Raw genomic sequence first — 21,764 nt, 5'->3', positions numbered from 1 at the left:
GTTATATGTAGAACAAAGGCTTTGCCAACATCATAATATACTTGCAAGGGAGCTTAGTACAAATATCTTGGAGTCGCCGTCCCGTCCGATTTTAGACGGAATTTTCACGTGCGCTTAATAGGCCTCACAGTCAAGAGAAAGCCTCTTCTATCTCAGAAGAACACTTCATTATGCTACTGCTTAGGTCAGACTACCGGTATATAGAACACTCGTGATACCGATCGTCACGTTCGCGAAGGTAACTTGGGACCCCTTTGCTGCGTTACTTTTGTGGGTTTCTTTCGAATTGTCGCCACTATACGAGTGTATTATGTGTATATATTATATAATTAATGTACGTTCCCTACTCCTTCCCAGGTCCCTTCTGGGACCAGTATTCTGAAATAAATGTATAAATCGTTATATTTTCGTGTCGTCTCCTTTGTCTTCCGGATTCCTTCCCTCTACTGACTGCTCATATGCAGCCTGTAATCAGCAATTCTATCGCTTCCGTTGGTTAGCTGCAGTTAACGTATATCTCACGCTTATATCCCACCACCGCCCATAGCCCATTTCTATCACAATCCCCCGTCACCGGACCTCGCAACCTGGAAGGTAAAGGTCGCTCAGATGAAAGGAACGATGAGCACATATCACGAATATCACTACCCAGAGGCAGACCGGCTGCTCGAACACGTCTTTATCGTTATCAAAGTCCGTGTCGTTATCAATATCAGTCGTTATCACGTGTCCCAGACCCGAGGGCTGATAGGGACGCGCCGACGAATGTCAGCACTGATATCTGGGTGTGACATTCGTTTGTTCCTGCAGGTGACACTCAAGGGGCATTTTGCATGCAGAGCAAAGAAAAGGCACGCTCATGGGTTAACGGCAGGTGTGTAATCACGTGACGAGTAGCACTGAAATGATCCGCGAGAGGCGATTAGATCGCATAGCGCCGAGATACGCTTGGCGCCATCTCTCGGCAGGAACATCGGCGGGTACATATGACAACAGCCGAACGGCTCACCAGTAGCCCACCATAATAGCACCAAGAGTAGAGTCGCGCAAACGGCCGTGATGTTTCCCGCAGATAATCGCCATTCTTCTGGAATTTTTGCGGGCGTCTAATTTGCTTTATTGTGAAATTGGGTGAACATGATAGAAAATTTTAGCAAATCGTTCATAACGTGGCTTGCCTGAACCAATCAGTGGATAAGATTCTGAGTCTTACATAAGTGCAACTTGGCACCGACAAGCATGATAACCTTACAAGCGGCCTGCTAAAACTGCTTTTATGCGCTTGCTATTGGTAACGTGAAATAAGAGACTTCAACTAGCAAGCAACGACAGTCTTCGCAGTCACATATGAAGATATTTTGTAATATGCGAGAAGCGGTACAGAAAAACACGGATGTAAGTACAAGTTTTCTCACCCGTCGGAAGCACTGTAATGCTCAATCCGCAGTCTCCGTGGACGTGCATGACTTGATGTGACCGTTTGATTAAAATGCATGGGAAGCCTTGTGAGTGGGAACAAGAGCACATTGTTCAGGATGAACAAATACAATTTAAAAAAAGATAGAAGAATTTCGACCCCACGCGCCTTGCTGTTGTAAAGATAGCGGTTAACGATGCTCTGTCTGCTGGTGTTTTGCAATGTTAACACCTTGGCATTCTGCAAAGCGGGGACTTCCTATAACGATGTAGCAGGTGCGGATGCAATGAAAAGCGGTCTACCTTTGACATACTAGTCATGTTATGTCATAGTGTCTAGTAATAGGCCATCCAGGAAGAAAATCGTAACGCTCTTGCCTTGCCGTAATCTCAAAACTCTCTTCATAAGCAAGAAGAAAGGCATAACCCTCAGATCGAACCAGGGAACATGAAAGCTAGAACTGACATCTGCATCACTGAACCACCAGTCCAGAACGTTTTGTCATCGTGAGGGAACAAGGCGCAACCGCTTTGGAACGCACACTCAGCAGCTGTTACTTCTTTCGTCGTGTAAAAACAAAAGAAGAAGAAGAAAAACAAATTAAAAAAGCTGGGGCATACTACAGTTCCACGAAAAGAATCGTAGAAGACAGGTTCGCCTTTCATGCCTGACATGAGCACTTTCAAAGAGGATGACACTTTCTGGGGAACAAATTTCTCGAAATACAAGCACAAAGGCACGCCAATGCATTTGAAACGGCCAAAAATGAGTACCACAGAAAAAGAAAAGAAAAGAGAAACTGACGCACATTCCATTCCAGTTGTACACCATCCTGGGACCTCTCATAGAACTACGTAAGTGTTGACACGTCTTTCTAAAGCTCAGTGCCAACGAATATTCCAGGTGAAATGCATAGCTTCAATGAAGGGCAGGGTGTACGCCGGTCAAGCCAACTGGAGGAGGGTGTGTCGTGCAATTCTGGAAATGATTGAAATATCAGAATCACGTAAAAATCTGTTCATATGGTGAGTGTAATCCGCAGCGCTTCCAATTGAAAATGACGACCTGTATTGCGATGTCTGAAAATAGAGTGAGTGATATACTAGTATATATGTACTGGGGGCGTCACTTGAGACTGACCAGAATTTCATTAAATTCGCGGTTTGTTTTTCTTTCCAAAAACCCGTTTAATATATCTATTCCAGACGGGGCCTACTCAATGGTAGTGGTGTATCACTAATTAGTGCAAAGCGTTGATTACTTTTATAATAAATCTTCACAATTCCTGAAAACAAGTTGAACGCGCAATTCCAGATTTGTAGAGCACAACCCTGAGAAGTCTAGTCAGCAAGAATAATAACAGTAGCAATTTTCTGTACCCTTAAAAAAAAGCGAAAATGCACTATCGTCGAGCGTCGAGCGAACTATCGAGAGTTCGGCGGCCGCTTTTTTCCTGTCGCTCTCTCACTGTCAACCTTTGACAACACTGACATCACGGTGTTCCTCAAAACATGGGGCACCCCCGCTTCCTAGTGTGCTGGTTCATATCGTTGTTTTTCTTTTATTAAAATCTGGTAGAACGTACACACTTATTGAGCAGCAGAATCGGTGATTTTATTGTTGTTATCTCCGAGGTAATACATTGGTAGTTTTATTGCGTGACATTTATCACATCAAATCGCGAACTGCCTTGGGAGGTGTTGAGCAGATCAAACGAGCTCATGACGGAAAGAAAATCAAAGAGGCATGTTTTATGATAACGTAGACTGAGAAACGGCATCACTAGTGCCCCTCACGCTTACTTCTGGGGCCAAAACGGGCTGTTCCATGACTTTAGGAACAACCTGATGTCAGTTGAAAAGGGGTGACAGCGAGACGGGGAGAGGAGAAATTGGCCGCAAAACCCGCATACTGCTCAATTATTTTGTATTTTCCCACATTTTTTTACTAGAGCACAAAAAGGCACAGCGGTTTCAGTTCTCGTGGGGCAGACCCTCCAGGGTTGTACTCTACATCTTTGCAATTACGCAGTCAACGTACGTATTTTCACTAATTACAAAGAATTATTATAAAAGCTAATTAACGGCTGCGCTATTTACTGATACACCACCACGATTGAGTAGATCCCGTCGGGAATAGATATATTCGACGACTTTTGCGAAAAAAAAAAAGTCAATCGCGGATTTAATACAATTTAGTCGGTCTTACGTCACGTACCCTGTATATACGACAATAAGCACGCATGGTATTTTTAACGTATTCTTTATTTTGGTACGTAGAACCAGTTAACTCGTAAGGAGATTATGGCCTTGCACAATGCTGAGAACGAAAGTTTTCGCGAGTTCGGGAATAAAGGAAGTTTAAGCCACATGGCCGAAGTTTATGTTCAAGGATTGACATGTATTTACACTGCAAGAAACGCGCGTGGTAGTTTGTTTCCCTTTACCCCAGAGCCTGATTCCCTTTCCCTAATTCCCTTTACCATTAGAGCGCGTCAAAGTTGACTCGCATAATTGGTTCCGTCGTCACAACGATCTCGAATGAAAATTTGATGAGTTGCGCCTTCACAGAGAACAAAGGACGTTTAAGCCACAAGTTCGAAACTCATGTTAAAGGATTGACAATCATCTACATTATACAAACACGTGTGGCACTTTGTGCATCTCATTTAGTTTCACCATTAGAGCGCGTCCACGTTGCCTCGCGCGACGACTCCGTCGCCACATCGATCTCGATGAATGAAAATTTGATGAGTTTCGCCTTGACAGGAAACAAAGGACGTTTTAGCCACAGGTCCGAAATTTATGGCAAATGATTGACATGTATCTACACTACAAGAAACACAATTGGTAATTCGTTCATCTTAAATACCCTTACCATTAGAGCGCGTCAAAGTTGTCCCGCATAATTGGTTCCGTCATCACATCGACCTTGACTTCACAGGCAACAAAAGACGTTTAAGCCACAAGTGCGAAATTTATGTTAAATGATTGACAATCATCTACATTTCAACAAAAACGCGCGGCACTGTGCAAAACGGGGATTCCTGTAACAGTGAAGTAAGTCGGAGTGCAATGGAAAGTCATCTGCTATTCACACATTAAGGCCCGGTTTCACCAACGCCGATTAACATTTGAACCGAGATCAGCGGTACCTCAACTTGAATTTAACGCTTAACCGTGCTTCACAGAAGAAAGTTATTATTACTGAAACATTCATCACGTCACCAACTAGCGTTTGCAAAAAAGAATTGAGCGTTAACTTCAAGTTTTAGCAACGCTTGATCTCGGTTCAAAGTTAACCAGCGTTGGTGAAACCGGGCCTAAGTGCACAGGCGATCGCAGAGCATTACCGCAACTAAATCAAACCGAACAGCAGGCAGTATAAAATAGAGCCAGTACGGTATTATTAAGCCAAAACTCTTGCCCTGCCGTTGCTTTCATAACTCCCTCTACAAAAAAAAAAAAAATGAAAAATAGAAAATAAATAAATAGAATAATTAAAAAAACTAAGCAGGCCGTAGATCGAACCACGGCCCTCGAAAGCTATAACCAACATCGCCACCAGTGGGCCAACACCGCCCGTTGCTGTCACCTTCAGGAGTGAAGATACAGACGCTTCGCAGGCCACCCTGAACTTGTCAACACTTCTTTTGTCGTGGGAACAACATTGGAGCGGCCTACAGTTGCGCACAAAGTTGAAAAGCGTAGCCATCACCTTTCATGTGTGACATAGGCATTTTCTGCAGAACCCATTGTTTTGGCCAAGTACGAGAAAAATAGCACACCAATGCATTCTGCACCGAAGCCAACACAGCGAAATAAAGTCCTCCAGGAACAAAACTGTGACGTTCTTGCGCTTCCATTTCACTTGTACGCCATCGAAGTTCTTCACAGCAACACCCATGTGTAGGCATTTCTCTCTAAAGCTCAGAGTCAACAGATATTCTAACAAAACCAGATGGAATGCATGCTTCAATGGAGGGCAGCGTGCACGCCGCTCAAGCCAACTTTAAGAAGCTGTGTCCCGCATTTCTGGGAATGCTTTCGAAAGTTATCATCAGTGTATGTGCAGTATAATTACGTGAACACGCACTGTTGTGTTGTCAGATGTTCTTAAAACCAAACGGCAATTGGACATAAACAACAAGTCTACCGCTAAAATTTTCTCAAATACGTTAACACAAACGAATTCATCGAACCGCGACATCTTAATAATTAATATGACAAGAGATAACACATCAAAATTCGTGTTCCACCCGCTGGCGCATAATGTACCAATCACGCTCTCAAAATTATTTCTAACTCAAGAACAGCGGTCAAAGGCAGTTACTAAACCTAAATAAGCAGAGAAAAGTTCAAGAGACGCGTAAATGTAACTTCCGTGCTACACACTGCTGCAGCGCAGAGAAGCCACTTTGCCTGTTTCCGAAATTTGGCATCTGGGCCAAGTTTGGCGCACAAGGGAACCGCAGACGATTGAGTGACTCTAGCACTTCTTCTAAATGTTGAATCTAGAGGTACCTTACAACGAATAGCCACGAGGATATTACAGTGCATTATACATTACCAGAGATATTAAGTGATGAAATCGTCTCCTGCGTCAAAATACCTATACCTCACATGTATTCACGGTTCGAAAAGCGGGATGTCTGGGGAACCAAAGGTATTTCATGTATAATAATATTTTTCGTTTGTATAAGCTTAGAATAGATGTCAGAACGTGTATCCTCGGGAATATTACGATACCTTGGATAGAACAGCTGCTACAGCACTTTTCTATTGTCTTGCCGGCAGGTTCCACTCAACGGCCGCGAGAGGGCGCAAGGCGTCGCTGTCCACGAAAGCTGGGAATGCACAAACACTACACAGCCATTCACACGACCCTACACAACGCTAACGCAAGACAGCATCCGCAGCCAAGCGAGCGTTTCGGGCTTTCTCCGATTCATTGGCAGCGCCGTCTCGCACCCTCAGGGGGCGTTCACACGGGCCAACTTGCTGCACAACTCGTACCAACATCTTACGACCAACTTCAAGGCGGTACCGTTTCCGCGTTTACACGTACCAACTCGGTAACGGCACCGACAAGCAACCTTTCGGAAATCAGGGTGCATGGGTTCCAATCCCACCGCTGGTGACTTTGTTTAAATTGTCATTAATCAAAGGGAAGTCATTTTATTTCGCCAAAAGATCACCAGTATCTCCAAAAATGCCTGTTGATATGTTTATATGGCGCTAGTAATCAAAAAGAAGAAGAAATTCGCAAGTACCCCTGTAAGATTTGAACCCATGCCAGCTAGTACGACAGGAACGAAATCGCTTGACACCCTCGAGGGACACGTGGCAATGCTCCTCACGTTGATTGGTTAGAACACGACCAACTCTCCGAAGTTTTCGCTCGGCGAAAGTTACAGCAAGCGAACACACGGGAGCACTGTTCTTCGAAGCTATTAAATAAGAATAAGGTTTCCCAGAGTAATAACCAAAAACATCGAAAGGTTTGATCGTTCAATTTGGGCTGACCTGCCCAGTGAAACTCTTGTGCATGCAGTTACAGTTACAAAGGAATTGCAGCCCGCTGCGTGAAAGCTTGTATCATAATAAACACAGTAGTTTCAATGTTTTATCTTTGTTACATATAAAACAGCGAGAAAGCGCTGGTGGTGACTAATAAAAAACGCGCAGTAAAGGAACAAAAATATGCGAGAAGCCGCTGGATTTTGCCTTTTATTTGTGCGCATTCAATATGTGCAAACACGGTATTCAGTTAATTAGGCAATGGGTAGCATTTCTCAATGTGAGAGCCGGCGAAGCTACAGGTCCTTACTAGTTAAATATATGTTAGCAGCAATAACCAAATTTTATGGAGTGAACACCTCATCAGGTGGAACACAAGTCACGTTGTACGATCTGCGTCCGACGCGTGGAAGAGGGGCCAACTCCCATACACCCTGAGATCAGGGTGCGCGGACGAGCCCCTCGCCTTAACCTTCTGATGCGCCTACTTAGAAGCATGAGAGTCATTCGAGGCATCCAAACAGAAGTTTTTTCTTCTTTACCCAGACTGGTTACCAGTGTGCATGAATTTTTCTAGGGGTGCGTAGAGGGTGGATTTCTTCTTTCCGCTGAGAAAACATGTTTCACATGCCCAATCTATCTCGCTCTGGGCAAGATAAACAGAGCGTCTGCATATTTGCGTGTCAGGATGTCTGTCATTCATCTTCTATCATTCTGTACTTCGCTGTCCGTGAAAGAAAACGAAGCAGTAAAATTCTACCACGGCGCTTTTCTGTGCAGCTCATTCGTCGCAATTCTGTGTAGCTCCTGCCCGCCCGTCACCCTATCCCATCCAGCCACTGTAGTTTACATGGCGGAGTTCAGCATTTGTCGTCTGAACTACCCAAGCGGAATTTTGCAGTTGAGTCGACTTGTGTCCCCTTCACGGAAACGCAGCTAATGCCTTTACCGGGACAACACGAAAGTGTGATGCGGCCATCGCCTAGAGCGCAGAAAAAATAAATAAATAAAGGAGGGGAAGTAAAGTCAATTAACTGGTTCTAATTTAGGTCTCGTCTAACCATTGACTAACCAACGCCACTTAATTTGTGATGCTCAAGGCAGCTTCTTCGCGCCCGTATCACTCGGCCGCAGTAATGATATCGTCTGGCAACACCGTATCAACGCTATAGCTAGGACCATCCTCCAAAAAGCCGTCTATCGTGGGATATAGAAGACCCCACTGATCTCTATGTATAAAGGGTGGATCGCGCATAGGAGAGGGGCTCGTAGGAGAGAGGTGAGACAACCGGCCGCCATGTTGGAGGGCCCAATGGCGCCGGTTGCTCCCATAGGAAACAATGGGAAGCGATTCGATTTGGAGCATTTGTTACTCTTTAAACGCTCCTCATTGTCGATTAGCACGCATCTTTCTTAGGAATCAGTGTGCTGGTGTATTCCTACAGTGCTTCGGCGGTGTGTCTGTAGTTCTCATGGTATTACGTTATTTTTCTTCTCCGCTTCCTGTACTCCGAGTATGGCGTCGTTAGTTATGTGCACGGGAAGCATAAAAATAGAGGAATTTGGTGAATGACAACCTATAAATTTAATTCCTTTTGCTTAGAAAGTTTGCACTGTTTGTTATTGTAACGTAGTTTCGTTTGTGTGTGGTTTTCGTTTGTTATTGTGTGGTTCGTTAGGCGCTGTATATGGTTCTCGTTTGGCCTTTTCCATAATCCATTGGCATTACTATTGTGTACTACGAGTGTGTTGCAGTTGTTCAGCTGTCGGCCAGTTCGTTACAGAAATTCGAAGCGCTGTGCACGAAGTGCGCATGACGTAACAAGTGCTGCAAGGGTGATTGCACTTGTGAGGTTAACGCTGCAGTTTACTTCCACCCTACCTCACAAACGGCTTGTTTAAAGTGATACCCAGTAAAGTTGCATAAAATTGCACAGCAACATCACTGCGAACATGACATGTAGAATTTATAAATTAATATTGCAACACTCGACTTATACGGCCATTAGTCATTGTCATTGATTGTTGAATACTATGATTCTTGAGAGCTCCTTTCGTAGTCGTGGTCTGTTATTCACGTTTTCTGTGTGCTCCTTTGCAAGATGGTGAAGTCGAATCTTGCCATAGCAGTTAGCTATAAGCTTTATGAGGCGAATGGCGTGGTTTTCTTCTGGAGAGCACTCGCACACGTGCTCGTAGAGGGTAGGGAAAACGTCGTGTCTCAGAGATGTGGACAAGATGTCCTGTAAAACAGCTCTTGAGAGAAGCTGCCCGATCTGAATGCTAGACGGCAAAATTCCTTCCGAAATGTGGAGCATTCGTCGAACTAGTTTTTCTGTCACCTTGCATATGGCAACGACGCTTTGGGATGGCTTGACAAGCCCACCACGCGATTTGCGGTGGAGTAGGGCACTGCTTGAAGAACTGTCTGTCAGGGCATCAATGCAGTCAGCGCACGTGATTCTCCTTGTTACTGACTTCACTACGTACCCTGCAATGTACCCGACGACATCCTCAACAAAGGCAGAGAGTTGCCCAGCATCTGGTGCTTCTGCATAGTCGTGGTCTCCACCTTCACTTGTAGAGGTGCAAAAATATCGAGAGGCTTGAATATCAAGCTCATCAAGGGAGGTGGCTTCTGATGCACTTGCAGTTGTCACTGTAAGTATATGTGTGCTGTCTTGAGCTGTACAACTGCCTCCTGCTGATGGCTCTATTTGGTGGTGTACAAGCAGTCTTTTGTATCCAGCCATGAAGTGTCCTGCAGTAGGATTATTGCTCCACCCACCTCTGCCTCTTAGTGCACAGAACAAAAGCTCAAGGTGATCTTGTGAAAGCTTGTAGGTAAGCATGTACTTCAAGTGTGGATTTTCGCCAGAGAGAAGGCAAGTGCAGAGACTTTGAAGGCTTCTCATGTTGATCAGGAATCCAAGGAATCCTGTTTTTCTTGCAGATTCTAGGACTGGCTTCCCAAATCCATCTTTTAGAGCGGTTATATAACCATCCATGTCATTAAAGAATGACATCCAAAGGTGGCGGGTTGCGTATCGGATTGTTGCCTTGAAGTTCTTTGCCAGAGGATTGCGAGAGTTCAGGATGTCGAAGAGACGGTCGAACCTTCTGAGGAAGTTCACTGTAGCTTCGCCCCATTGAAAGCTTGCGATGTTTAGGTCTTGATCACAGAATTCCAGCGCATCTGCGATGCTTGCACTGAGTGTCTGGGCAGCCAAGTTGACTTTCACCTTTTGGCTGCTCCAATCAATGTGTGCAGCCATGAGTTTGTTGCCTGCCCGCAACCCTTCTGTCTTTTGGAGCTCCTGAAGGCGTACAATGAAGCTCCACTTTATCTGCCCTCCATTGCTACCTTGGAGGACTTGCATGGTCCCAAAGGCATTGCGCACAAGCTTGAGCATGTGGCAGGCATCAAGTATGATGTGAACCCTCCAAGAAGAATCTGACGGGTGTGGAAAACCACGGCGTGAGGGAGGGGGCCCGAATGTCTGCACCAAGCTCTCGAAACATTGTGAGATTCGAGCCCAAACTATCACTCACTACAGCTGCTACTAGAATGCCAGTTTCATGTAGTTTCTGTAGACAGAGAGTTAAGATTTGCCTTCTCTTGTCCACTCAAACTGTTGATAAGGAAGTATGCGCACGGCACTTTCCAACTGCTGTCCATGGCTACCACAAGGAAAACAAGAGCCTGCGTAGCTGGCTCCTGGCTATCATCAACATGGCCGGTACCAAGGTTAACAAAACCTTGAAACGATTCTCCTGCGAACTGGATGTGTTTCTTTATGCTCATTTCATCAAGCATCAGGGAACAAACAACACGTTTCGACAACTTCTGTTGTTCCCCGACTAGAACCTTGTGTGCATCAAAGGCTTCCTGTGTGAAACCTGGTTCGCCGTGTATAGAGCTGTACCACGACCTAAGTGTCGCCTGGTGTGGAAGCGAAAGGTTAAATGTGTTCCTGACGTACTGGTATGCCTTTGCTGAATAAAACTGGAGAGTGAGCGCAAAGGTACGCAATGACTGGGGATACCGCTCTCTGCTTACTTTTCGAGCTTCGTTCTGTAGGGTGCGCAGTACAAAATCTAGCTGCACATCAGACAAGGTGCCACGAAGCATGTCAGTGCATTGACTTGATACAAGAGATTTCTTCTCGAGATCTTCTATAACACTCTCCGCAGTGAGTACCTTTTTCTTCAGTCATCGGGCATTTTCTTCAGAGCGTTTCAGCTTCTTCTTCACGTTGTGCAGTGCTTCAACTGTGATGTCTGTCTTCCTTTTTAAGGTCCGTGGACTCTCTTGCACTGTGTATGTGTGGTCAACAGCAAGGTTATGTGAGGATCGCACTGGCTGAGGTGACAAGACCCCTGGACCTGCAGCCCACGATGGTCCTGGCTGTGAAATCTCATGGTTGACGTCCTGCTCTACCTCTATGTTATGTCTTGTTGGAGGTGGTTTTCTTGGCTGTACCCTCTGTGATGGAAAGATTAATTAATTATTTTTAGAAGCTGTTGTTCATGTGGGATAAATGACAACATTTGTTAAATTCAGCATTTATTTCCACATTTGTTGCACATGCCAGGAACAGGCCATGATAGAGGTCAGTGGGCACTGCAGTGAAAACCTAGAAGTTATTATTTTTCTTTCATTATTATTTATTTATTTATTTTTGCATTGCATGAGAAATACCTAACGAGCTAGTATGTATTGGTTCCTACAAGCTCGAATATTACGCCACAGGACCCTGACCTTATACTAAGACTGTCTTGAGTAATCAAATCAGGGACATGACTCTGCATTTCTAGGTAGTCAATGTAAAATTTATTTCATTGCGAAGAACCATAAAAGCACAAAGTAGTAGTGTCAGTTCAGTCCAGCAAGTGCAATGTGAGTTCGCAAAAAAAAAGTCTTACAAGTCTCCATGACTTTGCACCCAGAGCACAGTGCACAGATTCAGTGCTGTTGTGATCACCACCAGCTAAAATTGAGATGTTGTGGAACCTCAATATAACAGAATTTTGTTAGCAAGCTATTTCTTGCATTGTCATGAGCCTTAACGATGATGACAGAAAGCCTAACTGGGAATGTAAATTATTTTGTACCATAAATTTTGTCGCATAAGTTTTGTTGTGTCATGTATGTTGACTGATGTTTCACTTCTGAAGACCTGTACTGAGCTTGTTGGATCAACTACCACATTCAAAACTGCTGCACATTACACAGGTACCCCACATCTCCATAGGTTCCCAAGCAAATTATAATGTGTCACTATTGTGTTTACTTTCAGGAGGTGCTGTGGAAAGTAAAACTTTGTAGGTACAGCGTCACTCTTGAGTCGCGCAGTTTGCCCTGTACGAACGAAACAAGGTGTCTGCTGCAGAGCACCGAAGATTTAGGTGGGGCCCAATTTTTGTGATGCATCTTCTGCACCCACTTCTTCAGCACGGCTGAGCGACTGTGAGGGAACCTGTATAGCACAAGCACATTGTGTAGAAAATACATAAATAGAGCAGCCAAACATAATTTCTTAGTACCTAACGGCACCAGCGAAGTAGCAGTGCGAGCAAGCGCGAGTGTCACATACATGCGATACGAATAAACACTGTTTTTCCTCAAAATAAATAGCTTACCTGTGAAAAGTTAACCTCTTTCGTCTGTCCGTGCGTGAAGTGCACTGAAAACCGCAACAAGCTGGTATGGCATGCCCTCTAATTTAAAAGGAAACAAAAAAAAAAATCGCGGGCAGCCGCGCTTAACTAAATGCAGACGACAGTACGTGTTGGGCCCACCAATATGGCGGCCGGTGACCACGCTCTGGCGCACCCTATGCGCGATCCAGCCATATACTGTAGAGATCAGTGGAAGACCCCTTTGTTTACAAAGATGTGACGTCACGATAAGATCGGTTACTGGTTCCAGGTTATATTTTGCTGTGGTGGGCACGCAGCGGGAAAACAGCGTCTGCTGACAGGCCGAAAAGGCTGATAAGGTTGATAGGTGCCCACCAGCATGCTTTGCGTGGCAGCGAAACGTAATCTATGACGTAGTGGTGCAGGTCGGGGACGACGCACTTCAGCTTTGGCAACGCACCGCGGATGGATGCGGCGTGACGAAACTGTTTCCGCTTTTGTTCTCTGGTGTTCTACGCCATGCATAACGTAAAGCGAAGGACGCGGTGGCCGTCTAAAGGAACGTTTGTGGTTGTACAAACAACGATTGGGATGGCCGCAACGCAGTTCTTCGTATCTATTTCTATTGATTTCCTTCTAAGTCGTACGGAAGTGAAAGAAGGCAGCCTTGTATAACTGCCCTACGTCGCGCAAAGTAAGTTCCATTCGTGGGTCACATAACTTGTACTAATCGCATTTTAGCCCCGCAATTTCATGCACGGCAACATCTAATTGTGCACAATTTGAGCATTTTACCTACAGTATTACTTAGACATGTTTTCCCTTCATTTTGCGGCGATTAAATCTATCATTCGGGATTGCGCACTTGTAGCGACCCTTGTTAGCTGCCGCATAGTAATGTCTGTTTCTCGAAGAAGATGAAGCCTGCTTCCTCGTGGTACGATGACATCAAGTCGCGTGTGTGGCGTAAGCCTTTGCTAGGATTATTTCCTGTAACATTGCTAAAGAAGCATTACACCAAGAATACGAGAAGCCGAAGAAATATAATAGACGAAGACAACAATGCTCAAGCTCCTTCTAGCAGTTGTCGGAATGGTATACCTATTTCTACTCATGGCGCTCGGTATCTGGGCAGCACGCAAGGTGCACGGTATTCATCGAAAAGGGGACAAACTGATATACGACAGTTCTTATGCAAGAAGACTATTCCTGGCCGATCCCGAAATGAGCGCAGAGTTCGTCGTCCTCTCCATGACAGCAACCTGGATGAGCGCAGGATTCCTCAACGGCACGATTGCAGCTGTCTACAAGGACGGTATCTTGTGGTGCCAAACACATCTTGGATTCGCGATAAGCCTGGCATTGGGAGGCCGATTTTTCGTATCAAAGATTAAGAATACTGACGATCTGACGATGATGGACCCGTTCCAGAGGCACTTCGGGAAATGGGTAGTGCTATTTCTGGCTCTCCCGTGCATCATTGAAGAATTTCTATGGTCAGCGGTTATATTTCACGTCCTCGGATCATATGCTCAAGTTCTGGTTGGGACAGACTGGAAATTCGGCGTCTCCGTCGTAGCAGCAATCACCGTGGTTATCTACACTGCTCTAGGAGGGATGTACGCCGTACTGTACACGGATGCCATCCAATTCTTTACAACAGCTGTTGGAATCTGGTTCTGTGCGTCCTCCATTGTCGGCCAGGATGCCGCGGCAAAAATGAAAGTGAATTTGATGAGTGGTGCCGACTCAAACGGCATTTGGGAGTACATAGACACTTTACTGATGTCAGCTTTTGGAGGCATTCCTTGGCCAGTATACATACAACGGGTGTTGAGCTGCGGAACCGTATCCCAAGCAAAGTTCATGTCGTACGCGTCAGCTTGTGGGTGCGTATTTCTGATCATTCCACCAGTCATTATCGGCGCCACTGCAAGAACGACAAATTTTATTCTCGTGGGACACAAAACTGAAACGCTACAAGGTGATGACGCCGAAAAAGTCTTCGCGATTTCCATCGAACTATTAGCACCTTATGTTACTAAATTCATAGGCGTGATCGTTATCACCGCAGTTGTAACAACAGCTGTTGACGCGTCGATGCTCAGTGTTTCTACGCTCCTCAGCCACAACCTCTACGCCATGCTTGCTCGTCCATCTGCAAGACCACCAGAAATAATCGCAGCCCTTCGAGTGTCCGTCGTCATCTGTGCCGTCGCCTCCATCATGCTGTCTACGCTTATATCATCTCCTCACTCGCTTTGGAGATTCTCCTCGGATTTGACTTACGTGCTGCTCTTCCCACAGTTCGTTGGCATCTTTTACTTCCCTTCACTGTCCAATTCGTACGGCTCGTTTGCTTCTTTCCTCATTGGCCTGTCAATACGCGTGCTGATTGGCGATGAGGCCGTTGGAATTCCTGCATTCATTCCTCACCCTTTCGGCAGTAAAGATGGCACGCAAAATTTCCCTTACAGAACAATCTGCATGGCACTATGCTTCATCTTTCTTCTCATCTGTTCTGGGCTAGCGAGGACGCTTTTCCACAACAAGATACTTCCCATGCAGTGTGACTTTTGTCATTGCTTCTCCCAACCTAAGAAGGTTGGAGAACGTTCCAAAACTGACGAAACCCAAGCGGAATCCAAGTCAAGTGTGAGCCCTGTCGATTCGAAGGTTCCTCAGTCAACCACAGCCGCGATATTGACGAAGTATTCCGCATCGACAAAGACAGTGTCCGACATTGAGCACACTTCGTCTATAAGTTCATTATCCCCTGACCACATCGTGAGAAAGAATAGAAATAAATTGAAAGCAGATTCTGAGCACCATTCTCTCGAATTAGTTGATGATCACCCGGATCACACCATGTCATCGTTAACATACTATGCCCCAGCAAGTATGTCAACAGGTCAACCTCCAAACCAGGGTTCTACAGCGCCATCCTCAATAGGGGCGACGCCTGTACCTACTCAGAAACTACTACATGCAGTACCACCTAAAGTGCCCTTATCAGTGCGACCGAAAAGGACGTCACCTGCAACAACTTTGAAAGCGTCTCCAACAGCGAAAATGCCCCCCACGATGACCCAGATAAGAAAGTCACCTGCACGAAGTCCGAAAGTGTCGCCAACAGCGACTTCGACAAAGATGCTTCTCAGAGTGACTCCGAACAAGACATCGCCCGCGGCTACTCCGAAGAGGGCGTCTCCTACAGCGACTCCGAGCAAGACATCACCTGCGGCGACATCGAAAAAGGCGTTACCTACAGCGGCTCCGACAAAGACGTCAGTTACAGATACTCCGAACCAGACATCGCCCGTGTTGACTCCTGGGAGGGCGCCTCCTACAGCGACTCCCAAGAAGACATCACCTGCTGAAACTCCGAAAAAGGCGTCACCTGCAACGACTCCGAAGGAGACATCGCACGCGGCTACTCCGAAGAGGGCGTCTCCTACAGCGACTCCGAACAAGACATCACCTGCAGCAACTCCGAAAAAGGTGTCACCTGCAGCGACTCCAACAAAGACGTTACTTACAGCGACACCGAACCAGACATCGCCAGCGACGACTCCGAAGAGGGTGTCTCCTACAGCGACTCCGAACAAGGCTTCACCTGCAGTGACTCCGAAGTCGTCGTTACGAGTGGTGACACCACAAATGTTAAATACTCGTACTTCGAAAGCGTCCTCGGCGACGTCCTCACGGAAGGGGTCTTCGCAGCCAAAAACAGAAAAAGAACGGGAGAGTGGAATGAATTATGAGAGCGTCTCGCAGGAGTTAAGAAGGAAACAAAATGCCCCCATGCGGCCTCCCGCAGAACTCGACAGTAGCATACAAGAAATGGGGACAAACGTACTCCAGGAGCATATCAGACGCTCCGCTAAGTAGCCACCTCCCTGTTGCTTTGATGGTACGCCTGTGCCGTAGAATCCGCACGACTTGACCGGTTGTTTCGTAAATGTTTCGAAGATTATAAACTGTGTTATATGGTCCATTAAAAGCATCTCCTACAGTTCAGTCATCGACTCTCTCATCAAATCGGTTTAGGTGCATTTGTACCACAGACGGTCATCATAATCATAAGAACGGTGCCAGGAAATCCTTGTTTGAAATATCGGCGGCTCTCGTCCCGAGGCCCTTCCCTTCATCTTCCTTTTCGGTTCGCTGGATTTTCTACACTTCTACCTCAGTTTGTACCACAGTTCTACTGTAGTTATTTCAGCCAACCTTTCGCGCAGACAGGAAATCTTCAGTGCTGCGTTCCATATCTAGGCGATCTATCAATTTATTGCGGTTTCGCGCCTGAGCAGCTGATCAATGGGGGGAAGAGGGGGAGCTGGTGAGGGTTCATGTCGCAGCACTGCAGCACTCGGACAGGGCAATTTGGTTAGGACGGTAGACAAACTTCTGCACTACACACATGTTTATACACATACAGTAAGGCAATGTGCTACGCGCAAACAGGAAATCTTCAGTACTACGTTACATATCTAGGCGATCCATCAATTTATTGCGGTTCGGCACCTAAGCAGCTAACCCGTTAGGGGCAGAGGGTAGCCCCAGTGGTGCCATAGCTTGTACGGAGCTGGTGGAAGATGTCATTAAGAAAGAGACGCCGTTTTCCCGGAAAACTATACGCGAGAATGAACAAACTAAGTTGCACTCAGTTTGCATTCTGGAGCAACCAGTCGCCGCTCTATCTGTTCCTCATCCTCACCTCACTTCATGCACCTCAAGCACATCAGCTATCACCGAATGTTATGCAGCGATTACAATACGAAGTTAGCACGTATGCACTCAACAAGATATATTGTTTGTGGCTGTGCTGGGTACCCACTCACGTGGACACACCTGACAACCAATATGTAGACTGAGCTGCTGCTACTATCACTCAATTTGACACTCTGTTTCACGGCCATACATGATTACTGAAGATACATTTCAATACAAAGTGGCTGCCGTTGTGAGGAAAAGAGAGGCACTGTAAACTGCATCTTGTCCAGCCAATCACGGGAAGATGTGCATACGCTCTCGAAAACATCAGAAACCCTGAAAAAGTACACAACTAATAGGCCCACAATGAATCCCTGCAAGTTTGCTAAGTTCTGATTGTCCACACAGCAGAACTGTGCCTTTGTTTCCTCATTTGAGCTTCACAACCAGTAACCATCTGCGTGCCAAGATGACCCACCGCGTCGAGCTTGCCATGCCAAAGAAATAGAGCAGGATGAAGACCACGATGCACCCTGTCGACTGGCAGGAAACCTTGTGCTTCACGATCTTGCCGTCAAAGGTAGGTTGCCAGTATAAGTGAAATATGGTCCAAATGCCGGGAACACTCATGTTTATTTAGTGAAAAGGCACACCGCCTCGCACAACAGTTAAAACACACTGTTTTGCATGCCGGTGTGCCTTTTTACTAAGTAAGCATGCCAGTATGTCTCCAATCTTTCATCTGATCGGTAAAATAAAGCATCGTGCAGGGCAGGGCGCACTCTATAGTATCACAGACCAGACATCTCGCGTTAACTGAGGGTTCGCTTTATTGAAGAGTGACGAATTGTGGTTGCAACTACATTCATCGGATGGCTGATCAAGGCTTTTCTGGCACTGTGAAAGTTCATTGGCAGGGGTTCACATAGCAGGACACCCGACCGCAGCGTTATTAGAATGCACAACAGGTTTTTGGGCGTTACTTCTGGGCGAATGCCTTCTTTGGGGTTCTTACACTCTAAAAACAGAACATCAACCCATAGCACGCTCTGCGCCAACCGTTGATGTGAATGATAGAGTTATCGCATTCGAAGAGAGAGGGAGGCGTACACCTTTTTGTGGCGATTACCATGTATCCAAATTTCTACAAAAAGGGGTGCGCCCCCTCTCTTTCTCCGAATCGCAAGCGATATCCCTATCCCTGGAAATGGTTGGCGCACAGCGTGCTATGTTGTGAAGCTCTGTTTTTAGAGTGTACAAGCCCGCAGGCTCCATGCTGGGGCACTCTGTTAGGGTAGACCAGTGCCGTATATACCTAGGGCTCCTCCCACGCTTTGAGGTACCTAGCCAATCACAGGTCGAAGTACAGATCCCTATTATTGCAGGCCATCCAGACACACCCTTACACTCTTAAAAATGATGGTGGTGGTGGTGGTGATGGCGATAGGGCTTGTCGTCTTAAAAATGAACTTCACCGCATAGCACGCTCCAAGCCAACCATAAACTCGAATGATATCGTTATCTGCCCTGATTTGTTGAAAACGGGAGGCGTACGCCATTTCTGTGATACTTATGCTGTTCATAATTGTCACAGAAAAGGCGTACGCCCCCCGTTTTCAACAAATCAGGGCAGATAACGATATCATTCGAGATAACGGTTGGCTAGGAGCGTGCTATGCGGTGAAGTTCATTTTTAAGAGTGTACGTGAGGAGGAACATATTTGGGCTGGGAGAGGAGGACATATCTCAGGCGAACAATTCCCTTTTCGCAACCCGACCTGATAGCAACACCGATAACACGCCTGGGAGCTTTCGCGTAGGATAAAGATTAGTGAGTTTTAGTATATCGTACGCTGTCGCCTTTGCGTACGTAAGGGATAGCGTGGTAGTTCTGCGCAATGCGCAAACCTCTCTTTATGTTCTGCACGTGCGCAGAACCACCAACGCTATCCCTTGCGTACGCAAACGCGATCGCGTACGATATACTAAAACTCACTAATAAGACGTGATGTATAACGACGTGATGGGAACGAGCATGATACTTTCCAGATATCAGGAGATTGACGGATGAAATTGGCAGGTTGGCGCCTGTGATAGCCTTCTGGACGACAAATTGACTAAATGCGAGTTCTAATGGTGTAGCAAGGACAACAGCTACGGTCCGCAGACGATACACAGACTAGTTAATTTTATGACGATACCGGCGGTATCAAGTTGGTATAAAGAATTATTGCGAGCTAAAATAGAGGAAACTGACAATTTGGCCCCAGTGAGTGCCACTTGGGCGACGATTTTGCAAAATGTCTGAAGTATATAGATTGGGCTGGTTGGTGTAAATCCACAAGCGACCAAAGAACAAACACGAAACAACAACAGAGCGACCTGTGTGTGATCTTGCCTCCTGTTTGTTCTTTGGTCGCTTGAAAATGAACGATTTGACCAAACGCTACTTCGCAGGCTGTAGCAAGGGAAACAGGTATGGGCCGCGGACTCATAGCTATTAAGCATGGATTTACAGACTACGTAATTAAATGATGACATCTTCGATATCACGTTTATATCCAGAGTTATTACCAAATGAAATGGAAGATATGGACAATTTGGCGTCTGCGAGTGCTGTGGCGATGCGAGTGGTGGCGTCTGCGAGTGGCAATGATTTGATCAAACGCGACTTCGTTGGACCAGAGATTTTGGTGCAGAACTAAATACATTGAGAATCGAAGGCGTGTATATTCCCAAATCCCAGCAGTGGGTAGGAATACAGAAGGTCACCGACACACGAGGCGGTGAAGAAGTAGAGAACACTGAGTGAATTTTATTTTAGTGTATTTACAATACTGTTTACCCATACTTGTAGGTATAGTCGCAGGTGGATAGGTCACACGGCAATTTACAACAACACAAGAACAGACAATTACAACAGATGTTGCAGTTTCTAACTTAACGTCCCATGTCAGATTTTGTATTCCTCAGGTAGGAAAATTTAATTGGCTGAAGTGTGGGAAAGGAAAGTCAGTGAAGAAACTAAAATAACATGAAAATGAGCTTTTTTCTGGGGGTTCATTTTGAAACGCGTTCGGTGGTGTGTTATCGCACCTCTGAATGGCAATGCACGTCTGCCGCCCCCGCCTGGAAAGGAAACATTTCCGTGACGTGATCCAGCGCGCGAAAGTATTTCTACCGAAGCGACATTCGTTCCTTACAACTACTAATGTAGGGTGCATCGGATGCACCGTATGGATCTTGTTGTATTCAGTTTTTTTTTATTGCGTGTAAGCGCGGCGAAGTAACTGCGGGTATGAGCGGCGTACAGACGTCGACAGATGTCTGTTGTATTCAGTTATGCGTGGGAAATGTGAGGTGCTCCAAAAATAAATTGCATAGCAGTCAGCGAGTTTAGATCAGCTTGAAACGAAACAACAATAACGCGGTTTGATGGTGCGACCCGTTTTTTCAATCCCAGCATATACCTTTCAACTCGATATCCAATGTTTATTGTAGGTTTCCAATAAACAGTTGTAGGGCTCCATGGTATGAAGACTGGCATGGGATTGAGTATAGCCTGTATAGGGGGGTAGAAACTGGAACAGGGTAGAATATCGCCGGTGGCGATTAGACACCCCAACGTCAAAATTAAAGTTGTTCATTAGCAGATTTGGAGATAACGCTAAACAAGTGGTACGCGCCCTCGAGTACGTTATTTATTTCTCGCTTAAGATGAAGCAATGCTTAGATCAGGGTAATCAGGACTCCCACACACGCGGGCCGCATGTGCATGGCTTGCAGTCATTCTGTACCCCGAGAACTCTTGACCACTAAATAGAATAAAGCTGCCTCCCCCCCTCCCACACACACACACAATAATGAAGAATTCGGAATGAAACCAGGTTTTTAGGCATTGTTTTTACCCTTGCTCGATGTAGTGCTGCTCCTGTCGACGTTCGGAAGTACGACGAAGGAAGTACATTCACATTCGAGCAGTTCTTGTGACTCATGAACCTCAACAAGTAGTTATAGCGATCTGATCTGAACGTGCATTTTGATAAACTACACTGTAAGTAATATGATAATTAAGAAGTAATAGTGGAGACAAGTGCAGAGAATGGCATCATCTTAATTATTATACTAAGTTAATGGGCTTGCAGCATAGCAGCAGCCTGTCCGGATGTAATCCGCGAAAAACTATACGGAGCACAGAGAGGCGCAGAGAAAAAGAGGGATAAAATAGAGATGGAGTAGTTATATACGAGGGTCATTGTGTGAAAATTTTTAATTATTTCTCTTTCCCTGATTCTTTTCTTTTTCACGTTGAAAATGGAAAGCAAAATCAACAATACAGTGTGTGTGTGTGAGAGAGAGAGAGAGAGATTATGCGTTTAATTGCACAAAGACAGCAAAGGCCATAGAGCCCCAAAACTATGGTGAGTGTGTGGGAGATGATTATGGGAGATATGATGTGAGAGAGAGTG

At 45.7% G+C, this 21,764-nt stretch overlaps 1 protein-coding gene across 1 annotated transcript; it reads left to right on the top strand.

The window, feature by feature from the left end:
* The first annotated feature begins 13,501 nt into the window (after positions 1-13,501).
* On the top strand, positions 13,502-16,588 carry LOC135383658 (high-affinity choline transporter 1-like). The gene has a single exon (XM_064613035.1). The coding sequence runs from the start codon at positions 13,642-13,644 to the stop codon at positions 16,468-16,470; it is 2,829 nt and encodes a 942-aa protein (XP_064469105.1). The 5' UTR covers positions 13,502-13,641; the 3' UTR covers positions 16,471-16,588.
* Positions 16,589-21,764: the final 5,176 nt, after the last annotated feature.

Source organism: Ornithodoros turicata, chromosome 2 (assembly GCF_037126465.1).
Source record: "Ornithodoros turicata isolate Travis chromosome 2, ASM3712646v1, whole genome shotgun sequence".
In the NCBI taxonomy this organism is placed as follows: Eukaryota; Metazoa; Arthropoda; class Arachnida; order Ixodida; family Argasidae; genus Ornithodoros; species Ornithodoros turicata.
The sequence above is the reverse complement of the archived record's forward strand: the minus strand, read 5'-3'. Positions and strand labels throughout refer to the sequence as shown.